Below are 12,465 nucleotides of genomic sequence, written 5' to 3'. Positions count from 1 at the left end.
AAGAAGGCGATGAAGACAAAGAAAAGAAAGAAATCAACTGGGGGAAAACATTCTGAGCCAGAGGAGGGAGATGTAGAGCCAGAGAGGGAAGGAGAGGCAGAAGGACAGAGGGAAGGAGGAATACAAGACTACTCTACTGCCTTTTCTGCCCAGTATCGGAGCTCATTTGGGGAGAAAGGCCGGGATTCGTGGGAAGGAGAGAGAGAGAGGGGAAGGAGAGAAGGAGGAGAGGAAGGCAATGACAGGGAGGAGGAGGACAGCAGCAGAAGTAGAGAGAGACGTCCCAAATCTTCACACTCTCATCCAAGACATCGCACCCCCAGTAAGCGCTACCCCAACCTAAACAAGCTCCCTGCATCAGTCAAATTTTGGGTGAATGGAAGAGGAGATGACTCTAATACTCCTCCGACATCCCTCCATCCCCTCCTTCCATCATCAAAGCGGCGAAGAAGTGGAGGGCTGGACAGAGATGATAGTGGTAGGCTTGGAGAGCGGCGACCTTTGTTAATGCATTATGAAAAAGAGAAAGCACAGACAAGAGAAGGGCTGTCTTTCCATGAGTGGGACTCTGAAGATGATGATGATGATGATGACGATGATGATGAGGAGGAAGAGGAGGAAAGGGATAGAGTGAGGCCAGTGGAGGATAGGGGACGGAGGTCAGGCAGGGGGGCAGTCTCTGAGTCAGAGAGAGACAGGGCCAGGGCAGAGGACAGCTATTCTGACGAGGGCTCTTCTGGGGAGTTTGGCCGTTTTGAAAGATACTGGGAGGGAGGTGCAGGAGGGAGCAGTACTGGAATAGGGGGCATAGGCGGAGGAGGCTGGTTCTTTGGCACCTACCCCTCCAGAGAGAAAGGGGGCAGTATCAACAGTCGAGATGACTCCTTACTAGGAACTCGGGCAGAGGGCTGGATTGGTACTGATTTCTGGGGTTCAGGACCAGGTGTCGGTTGGGGATCTGGGGGAGGGAGTGGAGGGTTGGGCTCGCAGTGGCCACCACCCCCAGCAGGCTTCCCTCCACCTAGAAGATACTGGTCTATGGACAAGATTCCTGTGAAGGGTGAGAAAAAGTGGAAGAGTGGAGGGAGGAGCAAGGGGAGAACTAGGGAAAGAGGGGAGGAAGCAGGTCGGGCAACTATGTGTTCCTGTAGCCTTTATCCACAACCTCATCCTTACCCCCATTCCCACAGCCGCTCTCACACCTCCCACTCCAAGAGAGGAACCACAGTGCTTTCCCGTAGCCAGGAAGAGCTTCTCCCCCACTGCCACAGTTTCAGCGGGGGCTCTCGTCCCAAGCCTCTGCCTCCGAAACCAGATTCCAGTCAGGCCAAAACAGGCAGCCAGTCTAACCTCAGCCTCAGCACACAGCCCACAGACCATCCACCTCAGCCCTCACCGTCGCCACCCCAGCAGCCATCCATGTCTCCCACCTCCCTGCCGATGCCAATCCCACCACCACCACCCTCCTCATCCTCTGTCTCACCACCAGCAGGGGTAGGGATGGCAGGCCAGGCCCAGGCTCAGGCTTCAGCCAGTGCCAAACTTCAATATCAGAGACTGCGCTCTGTGCCACAGCCACGGAGGTTCTACTCTCCCCACTTGCCACTCAAAGCCAAGAGCCTGTGCTCACGACGAGGGTCGGCCCACTTCTCCAGCCTGGAGAGTGAGGTATGACAGGGGGAGAGGAGAGAGGGAGACGTGGGAGCATGCACCACTGCTACTGAAGACTGTGGTGCCATAGCAGTTGGAGCCAGGGATGACACCAGAGATATGGCTGCCTTGGTGAGCACTGGTAATCAATTAGCAGCCATAACTACGGGAACAAATATAGACAGTAGTCCTATTGCTAACACTTCTGTGTGTGAGAGCAACACTACTGCCACCCGCTCCGTTGTGCGCGTTCTAGTAAGGGCGACAGTGAGACGCCACACCAGGGTGAGCTACATCTGCTTGGATGGTTCCCATGACGACGAGAGTGAAGGTGAGGCTGCTCCACCAGGGACAGCAGCCCCAGAACTTCTCCTCTGCTCAGAAATGAGCCTTGTGATGTCATCTTCGGTTCTCCTCCCCTCCCCGAGTCACAACTGTGGATAACAGTAGTCTCCAACCTGTGAGTAATGATGTCATGTTTGCACACACACATGCATGCACACACAGACACACAGATGAAATGCTCAAAACGTCTCCCTCCCTCTGGCTTTGAAAACACACCTCGGTGCAATGAGGAGAGACCCACCTTCTCCCAAAAGATGCCAGTGTTTGGGCACTGGAGTCTGGCTCCCTGTCCTCATTGGCTGTTGGCTTTTGAACTGGACTGGTGGATTGCTTCTTGGTGTTGGAGAGACTACTCCCTCTTCTTCCCTTTTGTAAATCAGTTGATATGAAAAGCAATGCAGTCACCTCTCTAATGCACTATCTGCCTGATCACCTTTCACTGGGGCAGTGAAGACAGTGCTACTTATTTGCCCTTTGACCTCATGACACCATCAGACCCATCTAGCTCTACCCCAGGACCATCTACGTGATGTCATGTTTTACTAGAAACCCTTTTAACCAATCAGACTGAACAGGAACCCCGTCTTCTCTTCCCTGTTGGAGCTTGTCACATCGCCTCTGGTCCAACCAGAACTTGAACACAATTTGAATAACAAAGTGAACTTAAAAAAGAGAATAACAATAAGAACAAAAAAGACATGTAGCAGATTTTCTTTTACTGTCTGTCTTTTCCCTTTTTTTTCTTATTCAGACTTTTCTCCCCATCCCCTCTTTTTTATTATATCAATATATTTCTCTGACTGTGTTAGTGTTTTAATAAAGAGGAGGCTGGATGTGGCTAGTGTTGGAAGTGGGAATGATTCAGTAGCTGTACCAAATTTCCTCTCAAGAGCTTTTTAGCAAGACTGGTTTTCAAGTAATTTGTTTTCATAGATAAAGTCCCGTCTTTTATTTCCACACGTGAGCAATGCATAATTCACTCTCATGTAAGTGGATCAAGGGGATGATTGGTGCAATATCTGTAATTGGCACTAGATGGCTGCATAATATTCAAATAAGCTTTTGAGACAGTTGTGCAAGAGGCTTCTGGTGGGTTTTTAATAATTGTAGCTGCATGATACAGAGCAAGGGGTGTTCAGCTGTGAACTTCATTACTTCTATGAAGGTGGCCAGTCAGGAGTCATTCAGAGAAATTAAAGGGAAAATTCTATGTAAGTGCAGTGCATTGTCAAAAAGCGCTATTAGGATGTGATTTTATGTTGCTACTATGTTGTACCCTGGCAGAGTTTATAGATGATGGATTATATGAAGCACAATTCTCATTGTATTTTTGTGTGCCACAGTTTTAATGCACAATTTCCAGGCAACATATTTTGCTGATGTACATATTCACCATGTTAACTCATGTTGCTACAGCTGCATTATACAGATTCACTGTAAGCAAGGTTCAAAAGTACCAAGACACTTGTGTTGAGGAAAATTATCTGCTATTTCCTGTGGGCAAATCAAATAAAAACGACATACTGTGAATGTTTTTAGGTGCACATCCAGTAGCTGAGACTTCACTGAATGCAGTCAGTGATAACTCCTATTATCAAGATTATCAGACGACTGTTTGACTCTGAGCAATATTCCCACTTTCAATGTGACAGGGGTGCAACGGCACATCTTTTTACATCAGAGACATTGCAGTTTGTTTTCCACTATTTTCAAATTAGATGTATTGCTACAAATGGAGTCAGATTTTTCATTTCTTCTGATCATTTCTTATAGATAGGATAGATTTTATCCAATTTGGTTAGGTGTGATTGTAACTAATCCATGACACCAGGCTCTTACTGACAAATATAAATAAAAAAATGCTACATGTTCAAGAGAGAGTAGTGATTTTGTAGCATTTTACCATCTGTGCGCTGTGCCAAAAGCCATCTACTGTGTAAACTGTGCCAATATTGCAGTGCATACACTCTTCATTTTCATAAGGTCAGCATATCCACCTCATCTCTCACACTAAGACCAGCCACAGCCCAGCTCTTCTTCTACTGTAGTTGAATGTAGCTTTGACATGATGTAGCAAAAGAGCACCTACTTTTAGACTTTGTAGCTTTTTGGATGCTGTTGATAATGGCTTAAAGGAAGGGAGGAGGGGATTGACCTGCTGTGTGAGGGGCTGTGCGTTGTGTTTGTGCATGTTGTCACAGATCGAAGGGTTAGTCGACCTTCTCACTTCCCACTTTTGATTCTTCTGCCTTTCAGTGAGGCCAGACTGTAACTTTTATCTGCACATGGATTGCTTTTTTTTATTATTTCTAAGTCTGCGTGGGGCAATTTTTAAAGCAACCTGTCTTTGTTTTTAGAGAAATGCTTTTGCTGTTTTCCCCTGTCCTTTTGGAAAGCCCCAGAATCACTGCATGTTTAGCTGAATGAAATCTCAAAGATTTGTGGTGGGAGGGTTGTGTTGTTCAATTGTAGCCAATGCTTAGGACCCAGGACAGCCACCTTTCAGTGAGATAGTAAGCTCTCTCTACTCTGCACCCTAACAGTGCAAACCACGGCAACAGTTCAGACGCTTCCCGTGTAACAGAACACAGCTATTTTTCAACCAATCTACAGGGCTTTAACCTGGTATGTCATTGAGCATTATTGATTTCTATTGAGGCACTAATACTTAAGTCTGTGACTGCATGAACAGAAGTGACTCCTAAAAAAACCTCTGGCTTATTTTGTTTTATTTATATTATTTTATGCTGAGAAAAAAAGAATATATTAAAATATACTATGTTTTTGAGAATGTACCATGTTATACTGTGATTTAACTGAGATATTTTATTGTATTCAACTATCATTTGAATTTTATCATTTATCTATAAAGAAATATATATGTACAAATAAATATATACATATATATACATACAGGTATATATATATATTAGTTAAGTTTGGTATATTTGGAGGAAGTGTTAGATGAAATAGTTTTAAATGTTTTAGCTTTGTAGCGATTCTAGACACTGAAATCATTTTTGAATTTTGATTCCTCCTATATGACTGTGAAGACATTAGTGCCTGTGACAAAAAAGACAAGTAAAAGTCTAAACTCTATTCATCTGTATCTACTATAGCTATCAGTCTGTCACTCCTCTAGTACTACCTAACATTACTTTTCGACATTCACTGCTTCTTACATACCATTACGTTTCTGTCACACAGTTTGCTGTCTCTTTTCTGTCTCTTCTGCGCTCCTCTGCACTTCTTTCTTTCCTGCTTTTCATTAACAAGCTCTACACCTCTCCTGTTTTAAGGTTGCATCACATGGTGATCACATCTCTTTGTTAATTAACCCATCCATTGACCTTTACTTTTTTTTCTCCTCTCATCGGTTTCTCATTCCTCCATCTGTCTCTCACTTAGCAAAAAACAGAGACCAGTAGATACTGTGTTCTTGCTCCTTTTGACTGATTGTTGATGATGATGATCAATTAACTGATTGATGAAATAATTAATGAATAATGTTACTAGTACTGATGTGACTGAAGTGTGTATCTGATGACCACACCACTGTAGCAAGTCTGGGCTGTACCACACCACCAGCGAGCAAGTGGGCCACAGTTGCTATGGTGTTGCCATGGGATTTTCATGGCGTTGCCATGGTGTCTTCTGCATCGCCACCACCTGGTGCCTGCTGGGTAATATAGTAAAATGTCCTTCACTTTCTCCAAAGTACTGGTCAAAGATCTGTTGTGCTCCCCTCGCACTCAGCCCTGACCTTAATAAATGGCAGGTGAAATATTAAAAAAGATCACTTTGGAGGAGTCCTGAGGGGCAGCAGGATGTGTCTGCTGTCAGTGCTGATCTAGACTGGACTGGTTTGGCTTGAAATGGCTGTGCATGTTTAGATTGTGTTGATCTTTAACTTGTCCGTCTCTCAATCCTCATCCTACCACTGAAATCAGGACCAAAGTGTGTCTTGTCTACACTTAATGGAAATGTATGTTGAGGGAGAATGTGGCCTGTGTACTGCATGTGCACAGATCATCAACGCCACACTGCAGCATGAACCTCTCCTTTGCTTTCCGCAATTTCTGAAAAATACATACACACACTTTGCTGTGCATGCATATTTAACGCACAAAGCACACATCACTCAGGCAATGATCCTTATCTTCCACTAGCCCTCACTGAGCTGAAATCTAAAGCAACACCAAGTCATCTGATCCTCTCACACAGACACATATCTGGCTTTGCAAACACTCACACACACAAACAGATCACACATGCACCATATCTCGACTAATTTCTGTGAAATGTCTTGTGTGAAATTTGTAACAGAGGGAAGTACATTCGCAATGCTTGTTTTGAGCTCTGTCACTTGTGTTTGTTGTAGTTTACCCCTGCACCCCTGCTTTGCACTGTCCTGCCTGCTCTGATCCATCAGTTCCTGTTTGGAGTAGTCAAGTTCAATTTGTTTTACTTTGCTGACTCGCTCCTTATTTGATTTACCTTGTTGTCCAAATCTGCTATGATTTATCAGATTTTCTGTTTGCTCACAATGTGTGCATTGAGCAGTCCAGTCCAGTCTAGTACAGTGTGGTCCAGGCTAGTCTAGTGCCTGAGTTTGTAAGAGATCCTGATGCAGCATCGAGCTCATCCCCTCTCTCTAGTGGCCCGTGACCTGGGAACCAATACGTGTGGTGCTCCAGAATTCAAACAGGGTCCTCATTGGCTAAAATGGCCATGAATTATATCAAGGAAATATAGGAGTGTCACACGTTGCACTCTTCAGGTCTTGGGTCTGCATGTTGCACCCTGAAAAGCTTATCCTACCACAGTGACAGGACACATGTACCCACAGTAACCAGTGTGTGTGCGCTCTCAGCATTGTACAAGGCCCAGTTCTGCTCTAGTAACCTTGCCAACACTACAGGCCTACTTACGGGTTGCTAAGGCGGGTTGCTAGTAGGGTGATGTTGCTCCTAGCCCAGACTGGTCTGGTCTATGCCCTAATTTAAATGTGTTAGTTAATTTGACATTGTCTGTCTGGGGTGGGGCTGGAGGGTCAGTGCTGCACTTACTTCCTGAGAATTGCTTCATAAAATATGATTCTCTTTAATTAATGCCAGTGGTGCTGTGTTTCCTTCCACTTCTTTGTAGCAAATTATAAACAAGGGACTGTGAGATTTTGTTTGTGCACGTGTGTGTGTGTGTGTGTTTATTTTATCTTGTGACAGTATTTTCCATACAAGCTATTACTCTGTCAGAACCCCTTCAAAGTAAATTTATGGAGAGCTCAAAGAGTAGGTTTTTTGGCATTCTGACAGACAGCCCTCTGCCAAAGTGTGTGTTTGCGTGTATGAATGTGTGCATGAGAGTGTGTGTGTGTGTGTGTATGTATGCTAGCTCCCACATGTTTCTCAAAGGTTTCTCAGTTCTTGTCAGACTTTTGCTTTGATCTGGCCGTAGCTGACCTAACATAATCCACTTCTTTCGACCTCAAAAAGAGCAACACACCTAACACTCTGCCTCAACTCTCAACTTCAACCAGCAACGAACAAGTCAGGGCTACCTGAGCAGCTCTGTTCCAACTACAACACACAGATGTGTTTTTGCTGATCAGAACAGAATTTTAAACAGACCTGACCCTGATGCAACGTTCTTGGCAGTTATCCACAGACCTGTGAAGAATGATACTTAAATTGATAAGACTGTTTTTTTTCTGTGTGTGTTGTGTTTTTAATGTTCATGGACTGAATTCACTATATCAGCAATAGTCAAAGAGGCTAGAAAGATATATGAAACTGAATATGAAATAGTTTATCTTACATCATCCTTTGTTGAGAATCTCTTATCTGGTTGTCAAAGTTAAAAATGTACTCTTAAACACAGCTCAGTCAAGTGTGAAAAAAAAAACACAAACAGCACCTGACACATGATCTTCTGTAAGAGTGCTGAGGGGGTCTTAAATATGTTTTGTTCTGCTCCCTGTGATCTGCTAATTAGCCATGCTTTGTCAGTGTGATGGGCTAATGGCTAATTGCATTGTGAGGCCTCTGTGTGTACATGCAGTAATGACTTAACGCTCTAATAAGATTGAGTTACAGGCAGTTGGATCATGGTGTCCCCAAACACTGATCTGAGGTCAGTGTTATGCTTTTCTCTCTAATGACTATGATGTGAGTGTGGAGGGGGGAAGCTGATCCTTGATCTCCAGTGTGGGGTATCTGTCACCCACGCTTTGTGTCCCATCATTTATCCCAGATTGTACAGTACAGTTAGATGCCAGGAGTGATGTAGTTCTTTGGAGTGCTTTTATGGATATCAAATACAGGAATACAATTTTTATTTGATTAAATATGCATTATATCTAGTGCTGCTGCTCAGCTATGCTTTTATCTTTATCTAGCTGTAAAATATATATGGTCTGGACTGTTGTGTTGATGAAGATCTAAACCCAGCACACTGGTCTCCGTTAAGCTGCCTCTTTTCCCCCCTTTTCCCCTGCAGTGCCACCTCTCAACACTCAGCCACCTCACTTCCAACTTTCACAGCCACGCACATACATAGGCATCCGCACACACAAGCTGCATGGCATGATGTGTGGGAATGGAAGGAGTGCGTCCCTGCTGAGGTGCAGCAGATTGATCCTGTACTGATCTGCCACCGGCTCCCTGGGGATTTGTAACGCATGTCTGCGATGCAGGGCTTAACACTCTCTTGCTCTCTTTCTGTCTTTGACTTTCTCGTCTTTTCTCTTTTTAGCGACACTAGCGTCATCTCTTGCTATGCAGTGCAGTGCCCTGCTTCTGCACATCCTTACCCTCCATCTTTCTCAGTATCCTGCCAATAACAGGTTCCCTCTGTCTTTCTGTTTTGATTTACTTCCAATTCTGTTTCCTCTGACTGACTCTGTATTTCATTTGCTCTACCACTGGTTATCCCTTCTTTGAAATCATTCCACTCTCCCGGTGGATTTCTCCTTCTACTGCATTTTATTGATAATGTTTCTGTCGTTTCTTCTCCTTTTTTATTCTCACTGCGTATAAATATCTATATATTGATATACACTGAATAATATATATATCATTTTTATATCATGTATCCACATCTACACACACTTTGCTTACACGCATACAGTACATGTGGAAGCAGTGTTCTGTTCCTCTTTTATCATGTGTGTGCAGCGCCGCAGGGTTCTACAACTCATCAGCTTGATCTCTGATGTTGAAAAAAAACATCCAAGCATCCTTTCATCTTGTTCTTTTTTTTCCCCAGCTACACAGCCAATCTCTTGCTTCCTCCATTTTCACATGAGCCACACAGGGCCACAACCAAGGACAAATGAGCTAACTGACCACACAGGGTGTGTGTGTGTGTGCATAAGAGAGAGAGAAGAAGACAATATGTGCACAAATGTGTTTCTTTTCTGTTGCATTTATTTATCATACCAATCAGTTGTGTTGCAGACACTGGCTATTTGTTATAATTGTAATGAGCACCAAGTGTGTTTACATAATAATGCAAATATCACTTTTATTACAAATGTACATCTCTGTTGTTGCTCAGTCTCAAGCTACCTGTGTTAAACATGCAGATCCTACTGTAGGCCCACATATCTTCTTTACCTATGCTAAAAATGTAGTAGTTAAAGTTTTCACTTTATTTTTGTTTGTTTGTTTTTGTTTTAAGTGAATTGCTCGTTTCTAAAGTGGATGAATCGCTCATTATGCTAATAGTTCTGAAAATCCAGCACTAATACCCACAGAAAACACGCTGTATTGCATGACCAGTATATCTGAAACAGCTTTACCGCCACATCTAGGACACAATTATTATTCACACTAAATCAGTGTTTGCCTCTGTGTGTGTGTGTGAGACTGTGTGTGTAATGCCACCTGCCCAAAGGGATTCATCCTAGAAAACTAGGATGAAGATTAGGATATCCTCAGACTTTACCTTGTTCCCCCCTCGCCTCATTATCCCATCGCCCCTCTTACCCTGAATCTCCTGGCCTCCTGCTTTCATCCTTCCCCTTGAGCACATTTTGTTCACAACCTCCTCTTCCTCCCTGCAGTGGTAAGAAAGGTTTTGCAGCCCACGGCTGAGGCTTTGAGTTCTTGTTAGTATTTTGTTCATACTGTGAATAGTAATACTTCAACTCACATGCCTGTTTTGCTCATGTTAGTAGATGACCTACTGGCTCGGCCACACTCCTAAACTCATTACGCTCAAGGCCTCAAATGCGGCCTTCACACTGCACATCAATGTTTTATTTATGAAATTAAAACACACACACACACAAGAATCAATGTATATTTAAAATATTTAGTTTTACTAAAAAGAAAACCATGAAGTACTTCTTTTAAGAGCCTAAAATCAGCGTTCTAGATACAGGGAAAGGCGTTAGTCATAGAAAATGACCTGCCTCTCATAAGCTCAGCTGTTAACCAGCATCACACAGCCAAACAGCAGACAGATTCAATAACAAGCCTGCTGACCTGCTGAACTTACTGGAGCAGCTTAAGTAGAATAGTTCTCTCAGGGTGTGTTTAATATTCAATTCTCAGTTTTTTTATCACACCAAAAATAGAACAACAAAGATCTACAAATAAGATTCTAAAAACTACACTGACCAACATGCATGATAATCAAACACAGCAAAGGTATAGATACATAAATCCAGACTGGCATTGTGGTATGGAAGGTCCCCACAATAAAGAAGTGTAATGTAATGTGAGTTAGAAAGACCATAAATCCAATACTTTACCTTTATGTGATTTACACAAATGGGTCTCTTGTACACAGTTTCCAGCTTTAGTAGTATTTGTTGTTGCAATGAGAGGCAGGTCAGCAGTAAAATAAATATGGAGAGCAGGCTTGTTTGCATCAGTGCTGAGAGTTTTGTAGGCCATGTTGACAGACCCTAATCGCCTGCCAAATGTCTCATCTGACTGGCGTAGAGGTTTGTTGCTCTTCCAAAAACACAGTGGACCACTCTTCATTAAAAAAAGCAAATAGAAGCACTCCCCAACAGAAAACCAATACTGGAAAACAGAGTCAGTTTGGTTCTGAGGAGACGCATTTAACAGGCAGATATGATTACCTCAGACACTACTTCTCCGCTGATTCCACAAACAACAGTTAGGCAAGTCAATTTACCTTAATTTCATTGGAGGAGACAGCCAGCCAGACAGGTTGAAGTCAGTGCTTGATGCAAGTGAGTGCTCGTTAGACGATAATGGATGCACGTAATTGGTGAAATGCTGATTTCCCCCATCCCCCCTACAAAAAGATTCTATCGGAGGAGAATTTTCTGTTTCATTAAGCCATGGTCAGAAATAATAAGATAGCCATCTGTAGTCTGAGAGAAAAAAGCAGAGTGTGGGGAAAGTGGTGGGAAATAATTGAGAAGCAGATTGTGGTTTTGGAGGTGTCTTCTCCATTGATCTATGCTCATTTCTTCTGTATAAAAACTCATCTATATATTTCTGTTTGTGTTCAGTTCTTTGTTTTATGTCTTTGTCCTTCTGCTCTTAATCATGCAGGCTGAATCCGACCGTTTTTACGCTGCCTTGTGTTATGTCTTCGTGGTTTACAGCCACAGTGCATTGACTGGCTGCACAGGAGCTGGTTTTTATGGCGGGGGATCAAACACTGTAACGCTTCGATAGGCATGCAAACGCACACTGATACAGACACTTTACAGCTACAAGTGCTAACTCATCATGTTGCATGTAGGGGAAGCATTACGATCTAATATGTTTCTCGCTGCACTGATTACTGCACATGGTCTATGGCTGGTATTTTTTGCCTCTGTTTTTCTCTCTCACACTATGCAAGAACATCTTTCTCATTTATTTGTGACAACAGCATAAGAGCATGAATCATCTATGATAAAACCGATGGAGAGTGTGAGTCTTATGCGCCAGAAAATGAAGGCAGTAAAGGCAGTTGTATAGAAACAGGTCTGGTGGCAGTTTGTGCGATGGAAGGCCCGCCTATCATTTCCAATCAGCTGCTGGTTCTGCATGACTAATGCTGAAACGACATATATCATTGTCAGATAGGGCATGTTCACACAGCTGTTTTTTCCCAATAAAGACACACAATGATGACAGTCTCACACACACACACATACACAGGCTTATGCACGCTAGCTCACTCTTATCTTGCTGGCTGACACCATTTTGCTCTCTAACAATCTTGCTAATTATAATTGTTAATTAATTCTCTGCCAGTGTCCTCATCAGGAGACTAATAACCTACATTTCCATTAATTAGACCTTCAACCCTCCGCTCCCGCTCTCAGTCTCTCTGTCCCACTCCAATCCACCCCTTCATCCCATGCCTACCTGCCTCTCTGCTCCCGCCTGCTGCTCGCTCCTCACAGGATCACACGTCCACCACATGCACACATGGGCTGTGATTAAATGTGTGTATATGTGGGGATATGATTCTGGTATTGTGAGGACACCATTT

At 43.4% G+C, this 12,465-nt stretch overlaps 1 protein-coding gene across 1 annotated transcript; it reads left to right on the top strand.

Annotated features, from left to right (window-relative positions):
- Nucleotides 1-1,137: 1,137 nt before the first annotated feature.
- Nucleotides 1,138-1,674, top strand: LOC114448378 (formin-like protein 5). The gene has a single exon (XM_028425295.1). The coding sequence runs from the start codon at nt 1,138-1,140 to the stop codon at nt 1,672-1,674; it is 537 nt and encodes a 178-aa protein (XP_028281096.1).
- Nucleotides 1,675-12,465: the final 10,791 nt, after the last annotated feature.

This window comes from Parambassis ranga, chromosome 16, assembly GCF_900634625.1.
Source record: "Parambassis ranga chromosome 16, fParRan2.1, whole genome shotgun sequence".
Classification (NCBI taxonomy): domain Eukaryota; kingdom Metazoa; phylum Chordata; class Actinopteri; family Ambassidae; genus Parambassis; species Parambassis ranga.
The sequence above is the reverse complement of the archived record's forward strand: the minus strand, read 5'-3'. Positions and strand labels throughout refer to the sequence as shown.